Here is a 14168-nt window from a genome sequence, read left to right as displayed (position 1 = left end):
ATCTCAGTTGGCAAAATAATCTCCTCATAGTGCATTCATATTGTAGTAGTGTAAACAAACCTTCATATAATTGCTTCAGACTATACATTTGTATTCAATTACATAGTATTTACCTCTTTCTTCATCTTGTAACCGCAGTCTGCTTGTCAGTAAAGACAAAACTTAAATCTTAACACTAAAACATGAGGGCTGCATACTGCTGTTCAGAGAAAGCAAATCTTCCTATTGGACTTCAACACAGCATCACAGAGGCAGCCTGAAGGACATCACCTGACCATTTCGTATCTGACTAATATTACCACTTGTTCTATGTTTCCAGGATGGATTGCAACTTTAAACAAAATTTAAATGAGTTTTGAAATTGCTTAGTTCTGTAAAAGATTTTGCTATCAGGGCTTCATTGTAGAAGATCACATCAAAAGAGGGTGTATGCATAAAATCCAAGCAGTAACATTTTATTTCTGAAAACAAAACAAATTGAAAGTCTGATGGGAATTCATGGCAAAATATCTGGAGCATCCGTTGCAACAAGACTATTACAATCTACTACAATGTTAATAAACAACAAAGCAAATGACCCAAGAATTTTTTTATTGCTTATGTACAACCAGAAAAAGAACATTTTCCACCAGAGAAAAAGAACACACAATTAAAAAGAAACATAGCGTCTAAAACAGTTCAAAGAGAAAACTAGGATGCTGACAATTAAAGAAACCAACTACGTACAAATAAACTGAGAAATTGTAATGTAACTGCCACTGAAGAGTCTGTCGAGGAAAGTCAGCCCTTCGTTTAATTACCGATGTCAAAGAGGTTGTGTTTTCATTCACCGATTGACAGCTTTAACAGGGATGCCCAAAAATTACTTCAAATTTTGATAAAAGCCAGGGGAAAATGTGGCCGATGAAAACGTGATGCGTTATCGGTGCACAACTGTATGGCCATTCAGATGTGGTTAAAACACATCCGATAAATTCTGGTTTTAAACCTTTTACACACAAACAAAACCAGAGTTCCTGTTAGATACATCAAAACCAGTCAAAAAGCATAAAAAGACAAGGTATAACACTGAACTTGTCATCGACTCTTCTCTTGCTGCTCAGTAGTGACCTGGGAAAAAAATAAAAAACAAAGTAAGATGAAGTGCCAGACTTGATTTATATATCCTACATAAATTAAAGTTTTTGTGGATGATATAAACTTTCCAGTGACAAAGCATGTTTAAAGGTTACATAAATGAATTCTATGTAAACTAATTAAATAAATATATTCTAGTCCCTGGGGTCTAATCATAGAAACGTGATTTAGGTAGAAACGTACGTGGCGAGTAGGACCGTGATCGGGACCGTGAGTGGTACCCTCTGCTGTAGTAAGGAGATGGAGATCTGCGTCTGTAGGGGATAAACAAAACCACAACCCGTCGTCATGTTAGACACTGTTAGGTTCACAAATAGCAGGATAAAAGCAATGCGATTTTTTCTTGATCGTTCTAGTCCATTATAGTAACAACCGTAGCGGTGGTCAACGGAAAAGGGTGAAGAACTCACCTGCTGTATGACTTGTAGTCTCGGCTCTCGTAGCGATCATAATCACGTTCGTAACCTCTGTCGTAGCCTCGTTCATACCCTCTGTCATAGTCTCTCGAAGAGCGACGCGATGAACTACCACTGCTGGCACGGCCCTCACCGCTGCCACTGCCGCCGCCGCCACCACCACCGCCGCCACCACTAAAATAAAACACAGGAGTAGAAGTTTTTAGTGACACATTGGACGATACCACACACAGTAGCTCATGGAAATGATCCCTACAGTAAAAACAAAGACCACTGATAAAGACACACTCACTATGTGGGACGTCCCATGTAAATTCCTGGAGTGGGAGTGTGGGCTCGTTTGGTGATGGAGAAATCCACGCGGATCCTGCGTCCATCAAGCTCCATTCCGTTAGCACGCTCCTTAGCCTTAAACCCACAACAACACAGTAAGAATTAGTCTCATTACCTCATGTGATAATGGAATAGTTTACATGTTTAACCTTTGCCCTGATTCTGATTTATTACAAAGACTGCAGACAAATACCTGCACTTATACAGAGCCTTGTGTATGACTTGGACTACGCTTTCACTTCACAAATTGCCAAAAAGAATAACAAACATCCATCAGAGAGTTACCACAGCCCAAAGTGGCATTTTAAATTTGCATTCTAAACTGTTAAAACCCCAAACTTTTCAAATACTTGTAATAAAAATGTTTTGCTTTGTAATTGGTGGTAATTGGCAACATTGTAACATCTTAAAATGCATTATCTGTCTCATCTTCCTAACCTCCTTGGAGTCCGCAGAGTTTTCAAAGTAGACAAAGGCGAAGCCCCTTGAGCGACGCGACTGCTGGTCATACACGATGTTGACGTCGCTCAACGGGCCGTATTTAGAGAAAACCTCTCTGAGATCCCTCTCAGTGGTGTACAGGCTCAGTCCAAACACGCCCAGACAGCTGTTGGGGTCTGGGTTGGCCTGTGAGAGTAAACAGAGGAGGATTGTAAAAAATCATGTGAGCAAATTACAGGTCATTGCAACAAACCCTGCCCAGTGAACTGACAGTTGAAGGAACACAAAAAAATGTTGTATTTTGTATTGAAAAAAGTGCCTCACATTACTCACCCGGTTGCCAATGTGTCTGCGACGATTTGACATTGGGGATCGGCTGTGGCTCCTTCGTCTGCGATATTCCCAGCTACGAGAACGGCTCCTGGAGTGGCGCCGGTGAGAGTGGGAGCGGGAACGAGAGCGGGAGTGGTGCCTGCGTGAACTTCGGTGGGAACGGGACCTGAGGATTGACATTGAGAACTGTAGTCTTGGAGTCCACAAGAGGCTGCCTGAAGTAAAACATTTTTTTTCATATGCTTGTGACAACAGCAACCCTTCTTACCTTGATTTTGACCTGGATCGAGAGCGAGATCTCGACCTCGAATGACGGGAGCCATCTTTGGAGCGTACCGGTGAGCGGCTGGGTGAGTGTGCCGATCCCCGAGGGGACCCACTCCTCGAGCCAGGCCGCGAGTCCTGGACAGACCAGACACAGAGGTAAGAAACACTATACAGCCAAGTGAGTGCACAACAAGAAAAGAAGGCCAGGGGGTGACTGCGCGTGCCCTCTGTGTGCCTCTTTCAGAGAGAGTTCATGACAATTTGGAGTTTAAAAGGTTTGACACTTAATATTAAAAAATTTGATCAGAGAAGTTAACACATTGCAACAATAATATCAGGTAGAAATTACTTTAGCTGAAATGCAGATTGCACAATAAGGTACGGAGAGATTGACCAGTTATGTGTCTGAGACAGAGAGGAAAATAATCGTGCATGCTTTATAGAAAGAAAGTATGAAATAGAGTAATAACATGGCAGGCTGTTAGGAAATTACTCATACCCTGGTAAACTTCTGAGCTTAACTTCATAACTTCTTTAACTTCATTACTTCAAAACAACCCATCACTTCTTCTTTCTTCTGTTTGACATTTAGACGTCTTTTTTCCTCCTCTTCCCCCATTTACCATCTGCCATTACAACACTAGTAGTGGGGACAGATCTTGATCGCTTCTTTTCAGCATCCAACACATTAGCATGCATCAACACCATCAGCTTCAAATTTAAAAAACTTCGCATCTGAAACTTCTTCCGCGTTTTTCTTTCTTCCAACCTCAACCTTAACAAAGAACAAACAAGGGTGATAAGGCATGTTGGTTTCTGTAAGAACCAAAAATGTACATATATAAAAACAGCAAAACCAGAAAAATCAACATCGATTAGCTGAGTACATGTTTGTATGTTAGCTTTATGGTCTTGATCGGTCCTCAACTAGCGTGCTATGTTACGATACAAAGCTGAAAATCAAATGGGTATGATAAATATTGACTAGTAATTAGTCAATATTTAATGTTAACACCCAGAGTCTATATTTCAGTAATTAACGTTACGTACACGGTAAGTAACAAATTAGCGGTAAAAATGAAAGTAACGTGCCATGGCCAGGCGGCCGCCACATCTGTTAGGCTTTGTGGGCCGCATGTTGCAGCTAGCTAACGTTAAGGCTGTTGTTGCATGTTAAAATAGATAGCTACGATACATAGGTACTCTTCTGGTTACTCACAAAAACGCTAAGATTAGTCTCATATAGGACAGACTTCTCTACGGTTTGAGGCCACTTTTCAAAATTGCAAACGCTGTAAACAGCAAAGCTAGCTAGCTAACTAACTAGCTAACATTAGCTAGCTCAATGTCTTTGCACTTGATATTTCCTTAATCTACAACCGCTGATCACAACTCACCTGCTCCGCGTAATCTTTCTCGTTGTCGCTCATATTAGTCTAACTAAACAGGAGATGTGTTAAAAACAAAGTGGTACGACTGCCTCTTACGACCGATTTAACTTAATCGCATGCTGAGTTTATCGCAAAACGAACCGGTTTGATCTGAGCAGACGGGTGACTGTTGCACAGCTACGAGCGGCCAACTTCCTGTTCCGGTTTAATGTCCAAAATAAAAGCATACGCATTTCTATACTTCCGCTAACATCAACTAAAACCTGGAAATGCTTTTAACTGTCACAAACGTAGGCATTCAAACGCCAAATAAATTGTGTAAAAATAATCGGTATTGTTGAGTGATCAAAATCGATATGTTGGTTGTTTTCCTCACTATATTTAAAGGTGCACTATGTAGTTTTGGGGAAGAAAAACCAAAAAGTCTGAAAAGAAACAATAAAATCAAATGGCTCCATACCGTGGCAGGTTATTAGGAGTATTAATCCAAGTCTTTGGATCTATGTTGTGTTGTGAGGCTCCAGAAATACTTTTTGGGCGATGAAACCTCACCTGACTTTCTATTGGTATGGGGGTAAGTAGATTATTAACATTTTTGTGTGACCTTATCCCTTAAATATTTTCCATTGCTACTGGAGCCTATATTCCAACAATCCGATTTAACTGCATTTCTTGTATGTATAAAACACTTAGTATTTACAGAAAGAGCTTTTACGATAGGTTAACTACTCTATATAATAGAGTAGATTATTTGTTTTTTTCTGTGTTAAAGCTTTAATGTAGTAGTATTAGTGCTATAAGGAGCGAGAGGTGAAACATTATACCATAAACTTTTCAGTTATGACACTTTATCTGTTTAAATTACCTAATCAATACAGGAAGTTATACTGTTTGGTTGCATGACTGATGAATTACATTCCCTGATGTACCACCAAGTAGTAATATATTGTGATGTAATACTGAGGTAAATGTGACAAGTTAAAGTAATATATCTTCCTCCAGATGAACTTTTTGTTCTTTTACAGTGGTATATCAAACTCCAATTTTAAAAAATGAAATACTTTATTACAGGGGGGAAAAAAAAAAATCACATTTTCAAAGCATGAACTCAAACATGCATGTGTGAACAGTAGTTTTCTGTGCAGTACACTATACTGTAAGTCAATGTAAATAGCCCTAAATAGCCTCTTGCAGTATGCTCATGGAAAAGATTCACAGACCTAACAGCGCCTTGTTACATGTGAGCAAAAAACTATTAATGCTCCACTCATAGAGGACAAACAATCTATACACACATTACAAAAACAACTTTCTCACCCAGTCAAGTCATAAATAACAGCAAACAAACATACTATAAGCGCTCGACCATGCATTTTTGTTCTGAAAAAAAAAAAGGGGGAATGGGAAAAGAGGTATTCTGATTATCATTTTTGAGTGTCTTTTCTAAATAGAAGTGTTGTTAGTTGCTGTCCACTCTTGATTATAAATGAGGGGAACAGACAAATTACACCAAGAAATACTGACCTGTAACAATCTAATTCAATGAAGATACAATGGCGTTATATGTGATGTAGCAATTTCCCAAAATACTTAAACGCATGGTCTAAGTTGAGCTCAGTGTCAGAGGGCTGAAGGCACTTCAGGCAGAACTTCAAACAGTAAAACAACAATCAAAAGTCAGATGAAAAAAAAAAAGAGAAGCCATTCAGTCAGTAGTGCCAAAGCTTGTGTAAGACATACACTTATAACGTCTCCAATTACAACTCAGAGATTACAAAATGTTAATATGTCCCTAACAGGGAAAGGGACATAATCGACTCTTAAGACTAGTGTTTGATTTCTCCAGATCAGAACAGCCAGACTGGGTTAGATCTCAGTCAGCGAACTCCACTTCTTTGGCCCGTTAATTTCTTTATCTTCAACATGTAGTTACTGTACACAGGTGCTGCTCCCATTGAGAAAGTCCCTGTTGTTAGGCCTTTAATTGAGATCGTTGCAACCCTCTACAGCAGCTTCTGATTGAGAATTTCCCAAATCATTAACTTCCTGAAGAGAGGCATGTGGCACTGTAGAGAAAGAGGCAAATGTTATGTTTAGTTTTCTTTAATAATGTTGTAAAAAAAAAAAAAATGTAAAAAAAGGTACAATTTGAAAGTGTCAATAGTATATCAGGTGAATATAAAGTATATACCTGTTTAAAGGTGAGAGGCCTTCCTTTTGCAATATAGTCAGCATATTTACAGGCAAAAACACCACAATCACTGCCATTTTTCTGCTGGGGAATCTCCTATAGAGGCATGAACAGTATGCAAAACATTAATCTCAGAGTGAAAATCAATCCAATTTAGCGATGCGTCATTCATTTCCGTTTGACTTACAGTAGCCCTGAAACTTCCAACAGTCCATTTGGCACTGTCCAGTTCTCTGCCTTTCTTTGCTTTGTGCTCCTCTTTAAGGTAGAGTCTGGAAAATAATGCACAATAATGCCGCTCAATTGTCAGAAAAAGCATTTAAAATGAACAGATAACTGAAGCTTAAAAACATAATAAGGACTCACAGTAAAAGACTACAGATGTCGTCGTGTCTCTGCCCCATTGAGTCATACGACTTCACTGTCTTTGACTTAAAATCAATCACCTGGAATGAGAGGAGTGAGAGTGAGAGAGGGGAATGGTTAAAAAGTAGGAAGATGACATGGTGACGAATAGTAAATCAACAGTCGCTGTAGGTGTGACTCACAGCCAGTGCCCAGTGGACGCCCAGGTGCAGAGGGACCAGGACGAGGTCGTAGAGGAAAAGGTCGACAGCCTTGGTCCAACGCTTCACCGCAGTGTGTCCTCCCGCCTGCCCGCCTCCTCCACCCCACAGCTTAGGGAAGAAGAAGGTGCTGAACGAGTAGACCTTTAATGCTGCTGCTTCACCAGAGCACCGCTCCATGACCAGGGAAAGGTAGAAGTTTATCACCTTTGTTAGAGGAAACAAAAAAGGAAGGGGGAACATAACACACGTTCACAATGGTTCCTTAAAACAACTGCAAGAACACTTGACTGATTCTTCAACAATTTGCTTAAGAGAAATGTATTGATGAATCGACTTAAAAGATTATCTAATATATATACAGAGACTAACTCACTGTTGTCTTCGACACACTAGTGTATAAATAGAACTGTAAAAGGAATGCTCACATGGAGCATCACACTTGTATTAACCACATTGTGTGTTGCTAATTTAAGAAAGCAAGTCACTCAACAAACTTTGTTTCCGAGGCTGCTGGGCACAATAGCTGCTACTACTGCCAAAGAGACCTTTTCTGGTATGTGAAGCACTGACAATTCACACAGAGATGATTAAATAAACCCGCTGTTCGTGAAGAAGTAGGTGGCATGAGCTTTTTTTTTTTATGATGGTCTGCATTTTCGTGGGAAGCAGCACTACAAACACCATGAAACACTTGCATAGAAACTGTACAGGAATATGACAGATTTTGTACAAGAATAGTCTTCTCTAAAGAAGGAGACTTGGTGTGAGAAAAAGTGTTTATTGTGATTCTTATTATAATTACATAAGATGGCAGCAACAACATGTTTCAAACGACGTGCCTATGAAGACCGACAGGAGAAGGCGGATGTATCTAAGGAAGCAATTACAATTTCTGATTGAATTTGGCTCCCAACCCTTCACTATATTTGGCAGCTAATCTGTCTGCATATGATTTCAGGCTGCAAGGGCAATAGCTTCCAGCTCATTTAACATAAAAGACATTAAAACCATTCCTGGTCCTTGCAGATTCCCCACAGAGCACGCTTGGGAAAGCCTACTTTAGACAATTTAGTGACATACACACCTTGAAGAGCACGATAAGAGTAAGATAATTGCCATGCCTTACATACAGTATATGTATGATACAGTAAGTTGCCAGTGACATGGACATAAATGGGCATAGTCTACGTTATCTATTTAACAGTGTTTGATGCATCTATATCTTTTTTAATGACATATATTTGAGTGTCTCCAAAGCGGATTGTATTTCACAGAAATAAATAAATAAATTTAAGTAAAAAAAAAATAAACACACCCATAATTAACTTAGTAAAAAAACTGTCTTTACACTCTTACCTCATCGTTGAGCCAACCACCCTCCTGCAGTGTGGCGAGGTCTCTCTGTGTGATGCGAAGTTTGAAAGCGGCACTCAGAACAAGGTTGGGATCGCTCTGAGCCAGGGCACAGCTCACTTCTGCTGCCATCTCCTACACACAAAGACAATACATACATCAAATAACAGAAAATGTTTCTTCAACACTGCAAGTCATTCCTGACAAACACACCTTGCTCAGCCGAGGTATGTCCTCATCGGTGTGTCTTGTATGTGCTGTGTGTGCGTCAGGGACGACAGCAGGAGTCTCTCTGTCCACTATATTGAGACGTGTAGCTACTTCTGTAGAAAGGTCCAAATCCGCTGCCTGTTTCTGCTGCAACATAGGCTGACATTACAGAATACATCTGCGTTTCCACCTAAAATTATAACTTAATGCTTTGACATGTTATTGGAGAGCCAGAGGAAAAGAATACCTTTGCACATCTAGCAGGTTGTGTGTCCTCAAAGGCTCCACTGAATGACTTGCTAAAGGTCAAACTACCCCATCTGAGGATGAACCATATGCAAGTTATTAAAATAATCAGTTCATCAATGTAAATGACACACACACACACACACACACACACATATACATGGATGTATTATACCAACCTGTCCTTGGTTGTAGTTCCATTTCTCCATGTAAACACACTTGGGGCAGCTGTTGAAAAAAGACAAGTGTCAGTTGAGCAGAGCAGATTCGTCAGAACACGTTTACTGGACATATTTCAGTCTAGTCTGAATCAGCTGACCGTGTAATCTGAAAAGGGATCTGCTAATGGAATTCACTTAAACCTATTAAACGATGGCCAAAACAAGTAGGAGGTAATTACAGTTATTACCTGTGTGTGCTGTCTTCCTGGGCACGGATTCAAAGGCTTTTCCTAAAGCAGCAGTTTTGGGATCACGCTGTGACAGCGACTCACTGAGAAACAAAAGAAGCAAAATCAGACTCATCAAACTAATCAGCTCGTGTACACGGGTGTGTTACTAAACAGATCTTTATGCAATTTCTCAAAACGCCACACGAAGACTGGGGTTATACTCACTCTTGCGGTTTTGTTAGGTTGAAAGGTAGTGGTTGGGTTTTGCTGTATTTCTCTGATACCATCTCCAGCAAGCGCCTGTAGTGCTCCTTATTGTTCTGCTTAATGGTCTAAAGGGAGAACACCAATACATAATAACTCACACAGCCAAGTGTTAAAGCATGAGTAAAGGTGCCATGAGGTGATTCTCTTGGTAAATATAACTTCAAACTACACTAGGTGCGAAGAATACTAACAGCAGTTAAGAAATGCCTCGCTAGGTTTGAGGTTATTAAGAAACAGTGTCAGCAGTACGTAGTTTGTCTACAGGAAAGTACTGACAAGGATTTTTATTGTCATCAGAGTGCCTCAGATTCTTTGACAGACTGCCAATCGATAATGTGGACTTCCATTACAAGCAAGCTGGAAACTTTCAAAAACAAATCTAAGGGATCTGCATTTAAGCCAGAAAAATACAGTATTGTTTGGGCTTCAAATTTATTTAAAAATGTATATATATAATTTTTTCTTCTCACAAGTGTTCCCTCTTATAGCAGTAGAGAAATGTCAGAGTCCAAAAATCTAAAAATTGTACAAAAGCATGAACGCAGATGAGGCAGAATTATAAAGCATCTTTGCCAAATAATTGATAATCTTACCTCCTCGACAGTAAGACTGGGCTTGTAGCAGCGGTGTTGTCCAAAGCCATTGCAGGTTGGATCAGAGATAGCAGTTCCAGTCCTCAGAGCAGGTCTGGAGGGCAGCAGCTGAAGAGAGCCTCTCCTCTCTCTGTCCTTCCCCCTGTCAGGGAGCCCTGCAGACAGCCCTGTCCCACTGAATACAAAGAGGTTATGCACATTAACAAGTGAGCATTGACAAAAAGGCGACACTGATATCTACACCAAACTGGGTGAGTGAAGGAAACTAAACCGTGAAAGTGGATCACTTGCCTGTACTTCCTCATTAAAGGAGGTGAAGTGCTCTGAAAGGGATTCTTAACACCCCTCTCATTCATTCCACCCACTGGTTTACCTGCGGAAAAAAACAAAATCAACCACATAAAGAGGAGGATTAGGATGAGAGGGCTACACAGTGTGTAGGAAAAAGTGACATAAATACAGTCCAGCAATAATCGCAGTCCTCACTTACTCATTTTCCACTCAGTACTGTTCAGCCATGAGGTTTGGAGCTCATCTATTCCCATCAGAGTAACCGGCTGGAACAACAGAGGATATGCAAGATTCATTAAAATGCATCATCCTGAAGTCGCCTCAACTACTTGCTAACAGCAGTTCGAATTGTCCAAAGTAATGTAAATGTCAGAACAACTTTGCTTAAACATGGTGTTTTGTGTCAAAATAGATACATATTTTGTCTAGATCGCCTTGTTAATCACACATTCTCATAACGTGTGTCAAACGCGACTTAATCAACCGATTGGGATCAGATTTGATATTACATTTAGGAATCTGATTGATGCAAAACAGAAAAAAAAACACAGCTTCATGTTTTACTGTACATACAACCTTCAAAAACCGGTCTGGGTTGTTTGGTGCAGGCAAATGAGCTGTGTCCACATTTGTTTTTGCAGGTTTGTTTTTAGCATATGCAAAACTACAAAGGTGAATAGGTGGATATTTAAAAAAGCTTGACAGTTACATTCATGCTTCACTGCACATAAAAAACAGTAACATTCCCAAATGTGTCCTGAGTGCATTTTGGGTGTAACACACCTCTATTTAGAACGGTTCACTCGTGGTCAGATTACACAGGAAGCATTTAGTACAAAGTCTAAACAAGAATATTGATCCAAAATGTTCAGTACTCTTCAACTGTCCCTGCACCCAGTTTTGTAATCCACGTCTAACAGAGGGAGTTGTAGCACGAACCTGTGTCTCTTCATAATGCCTGGGATTCTCACACCTGGTCGGCAGGGGCTTCCGCAGCCTGAGCAGACCCGCTACTCCGGCCACAGTCTTCTTCACAAAGCTAATGACTACATCTGACACACAGGACACCACATGTCAACAAACCTTCTTCATACATGGAAGATTTTTGGATTTATAAATTTTTTTAAAATGCAAACCTCGTCTGCGTCTTTTCACCTCTACCGGGTCACTTTGGCAAACACCATCTGCAACATCAACACTGTAACAGGAAAAGCAAGGTTTAAGATGGATGATATGTCGAATATCATAACATCCCTCAGCAACACAATATGTTTATATGTAATATTCATAACAATACACATGTTATGAGTATTACTGCTCCAGTTCTTCCTAAAATGAATTCAGTCCTATACAACAGTTCTGCAATTAAACCAACCGTCATGAACGTTATAAGCTTCAAGTAGTTTTAGAGAGGTGTCAATTCAACCTTATGGTCTTTGAGGCTGACGCTAAGAATTTTCACAAGTAATCTGAATGAAGTATAAAGTGTGTCTAGTAAAATGTTTGGGAAATATAATACGTAATAAGAATAACAATACAAGTCCTAATTGAAACATCTTGTTTGGTCTGACCGAAAGTAATTTGTAAAGACTTTGTAACTTATTTTAGTATCAGTATTACAAAAATTGATGCACAACAGTTATTCAAGTTTTGGAGTTGATGAAGGTACTAACATTGAATATCAAACTTTACTGAGAATTTAACAATGGCTAACTGTCACAAGCTTCCATTTCTGAATTATAATCTCTTTACACAAACAGTTGTCACATATTGGACAAATCATCGCAGCTCCCGATATAGGCTATTTGCTGACCAATATATCAGTCGGGCTCTAACAAAATACCTACTTACTGATTAAAATCAACTAGTCAAACTAGTTTGAGCTTTAAAAAATGAAGTATATTAAACATTGGTAATGGCATACCGCACAAAAAATGTTTTGTCTGCATATGTATAAATATATATAACTCACACCTCTCACATTACAATACAGGACTAGTGTACCATGAACTACAGCCTTCAAATCAAGACCTCTCTATAGCTGTTCAAACAAAAACTAAACTTCATAGCCTTCAGCTAATGATTTCTATAGGGGCTGTTATTTTGCCTGCACTGTCAGCTAGGTGTTTTAGGAAGCCCACACATTACACCTGAGTGGCTGATGGTGCCTTCAAAGAGCATATGGGGAGTTTCAAGTTAAATATTTCTTAATTAGGGGAGTTTAAACATTAACTGAAACACGGTTTGTATGAAAAGAACAGTTTAAGCTAACACTGTCAATATCACAATAACAGAACAACCTACACCACCAACACATATCTGAGGGATGTGGCTGTCTGCCGATAGTTTAACTACTATTATTGAAGAGCTTCACAGAGTATAAACACAGTTTTTATCCGCCTTTATCCTACCGACCTCTGGTAGTTCCGTTTAGCCGGTCTGCCGGGGGTCTCCTGCCGCTGTGCACCCGCTTTCACGCCAGGTAGCGTGGGTTCCTCCTCGCTAATGTTACCTTTCCCGGGACACTCGCTGGGGTTTCGCCCCCTAACGGGCTCAAACAGCGACGAGATTCCGTCAACTACCCATCCATACATCCCAGACAAATACGAGAAAAGTGTAACGGGGTCTTCTACGCGGTCCAGGACTATTTTACCGCTGATAAGGTGACACACAACGATCTACGACACACCAGGCTACCACTGGGTTAGCTTCCCGTTAGCAGCGCTGTGCTGAAAACGCGACGGAAGTGCGTCACTCGGTGTTGACGTTTTACTCAACTGCGAACGGTTTAGTCGTCTGGGCAGCCCGAGCGGGCGGGGTTCTACCGTACAACTGAAATTGACGCAAGAAATGGCGGAAAGACAACAATCGGCTTCAGCGTTTGTAATAAACGGACGGACCCCTGAGCAAGACGGTGAAGAGCGTCAGTGGCAGATCAGAATGTCATTGGCCGCCGCTGAGCCGCTCAAATGTCAAGTGTTGGTTACGTAATAACAGTTAACATCCCAGTAACTGTATGATAAAGGTGAGGAGAGGTCTCAATAGGCTATAATATATATATATATATATATATATATATATATATATATATAGGCTATTGTCAAGGATTTAACTGACTGTTTAAAACAAGCAAAAAACGTATAATCACAGCGTGTCAATTAAAATAAACCAATAAAAGAAAAATTCAGAAAAAGATGACAAGTAAAGCCTTACAGAAAAAAAATAAAATTATGAAATAGTCAAATATCTAAAAATTTAAGTAAAAAATTTGACTGTCTAGATCAGATTTACCAGTCGAATGTTCTACTTATAGGATAAGTTCACCCAAAATTGATTTGAAAAAACATTATTTGCACCCTTGACGTGTCAAATGTATGCACTTCAGACAGGATACACTCAAAGACTTCAGTTTTAAAAAGGGTTTCAATTTCAATTTGGGACACCTGGGCTTTCAGAGACTAGGATTATGACATATGCATTGCTGGGAGCCCATTTTAATGTTTATTCCCAGTTTCCTTTTTTGGACATTTACAGTCCATTTACTTCAGTTGTTTGGGAGAATGCTGCAACACCATTTAAATTTTTTGGGGTGAACTTGTCCTTTAATAGCTTAAAATTTGACATGGAAGTATTTTTACCTTTAACGAGCCTTTTGTGCACTTTTTGTACTTTTCTTGGTGGAAATTTGGTTACCAAAAATTCATAAATCTCACTTAAATGGACATATGAAAAGGACAGA

General features: G+C 39.8%; 2 protein-coding genes across 5 annotated transcripts; both read right to left on the bottom strand.

Moving 5' to 3' along the window:
* Positions 1-574: 574 nt before the first annotated feature.
* Positions 575-4516, bottom strand: LOC115597652 (transformer-2 protein homolog alpha-like). 2 transcript variants are annotated; one of them, XM_030443797.1, is made up of 8 exons: positions 4325-4516; positions 2929-3062; positions 2652-2826; positions 2325-2513; positions 1846-1961; positions 1548-1727; positions 1321-1391; positions 575-1110 (listed from the first exon to the last, which is right to left on the bottom strand). In XM_030443797.1, the coding sequence occupies exons 1-8, from the start codon at positions 4355-4357 to the stop codon at positions 1100-1102; spliced, it is 909 nt and encodes a 302-aa protein (XP_030299657.1). In that variant the 5' UTR covers positions 4358-4516; the 3' UTR covers positions 575-1099. The 2 variants fall into 2 exon arrangements, with proteins under 2 accessions (XP_030299657.1, XP_030299658.1); XM_030443798.1 differs by having other exon boundaries at positions 2661-2826.
* Positions 4517-5361: 845 nt separating this feature from the next.
* On the bottom strand, positions 5362-13177 carry senp2 (SUMO specific peptidase 2). 3 transcript variants are annotated; one of them, XM_030443772.1, is made up of 17 exons: positions 12845-13177; positions 11566-11627; positions 11369-11481; positions 10629-10695; positions 10430-10511; positions 10139-10313; positions 9504-9610; positions 9297-9379; positions 9067-9115; positions 8889-8961; positions 8645-8800; positions 8435-8566; positions 7058-7282; positions 6876-6955; positions 6697-6781; positions 6510-6605; positions 5362-6384 (listed from the first exon to the last, which is right to left on the bottom strand). In XM_030443772.1, the coding sequence occupies exons 1-17, from the start codon at positions 13021-13023 to the stop codon at positions 6322-6324; spliced, it is 1827 nt and encodes a 608-aa protein (XP_030299632.1). In that variant the 5' UTR covers positions 13024-13177; the 3' UTR covers positions 5362-6321. The 3 variants fall into 3 exon arrangements, with proteins under 3 accessions (XP_030299632.1, XP_030299633.1, XP_030299634.1); XM_030443773.1 differs by having other exon boundaries at positions 8645-8788; XM_030443774.1 differs by having other exon boundaries at positions 8645-8785.
* Between the last annotated feature and the right edge of the window lie 991 nt (positions 13178-14168).

This window comes from Sparus aurata, chromosome 16, assembly GCF_900880675.1.
Source record: "Sparus aurata chromosome 16, fSpaAur1.1, whole genome shotgun sequence".
NCBI classification, from domain to species: Eukaryota; Metazoa; Chordata; class Actinopteri; order Spariformes; family Sparidae; genus Sparus; species Sparus aurata.
This window is presented reverse-complemented; position numbering and strand designations above follow the sequence as displayed.

Coding starts and splice junctions, on each gene's coding strand:
- LOC115597652 (XM_030443797.1), bottom strand. CDS start 4,357: ATGAGCGACAACGAGAAAGATTACGCGGAGCAG. Junction 2,827..2,928: donor CGATCCAGGTCAAAATCAAG/GTAAGAAGGGTT, acceptor GTCAATCCTCAG/GTCCCGTTCCCACCGAAGTT. Junction 1,728..1,845: donor TACATGGGACGTCCCACATA/GTGAGTGTGTCT, acceptor GTTTTATTTTAG/TGGTGGCGGCGGTGGTGGTG.
- senp2 (XM_030443772.1), bottom strand. CDS start 13,023: ATGTATGGATGGGTAGTTGACGGAATCTCGTCGCTGTTTGAGCCCGTT. Junction 10,696..11,368: donor GGCATTATGAAGAGACACAG/GTTCGTGCTACA, acceptor CTGTTGTTCCAG/CCGGTTACTCTGATGGGAAT. Junction 9,380..9,503: donor AACCTAACAAAACCGCAAGA/GTGAGTATAACC, acceptor TTTGTTTCTCAG/TGAGTCGCTGTCACAGCGTG.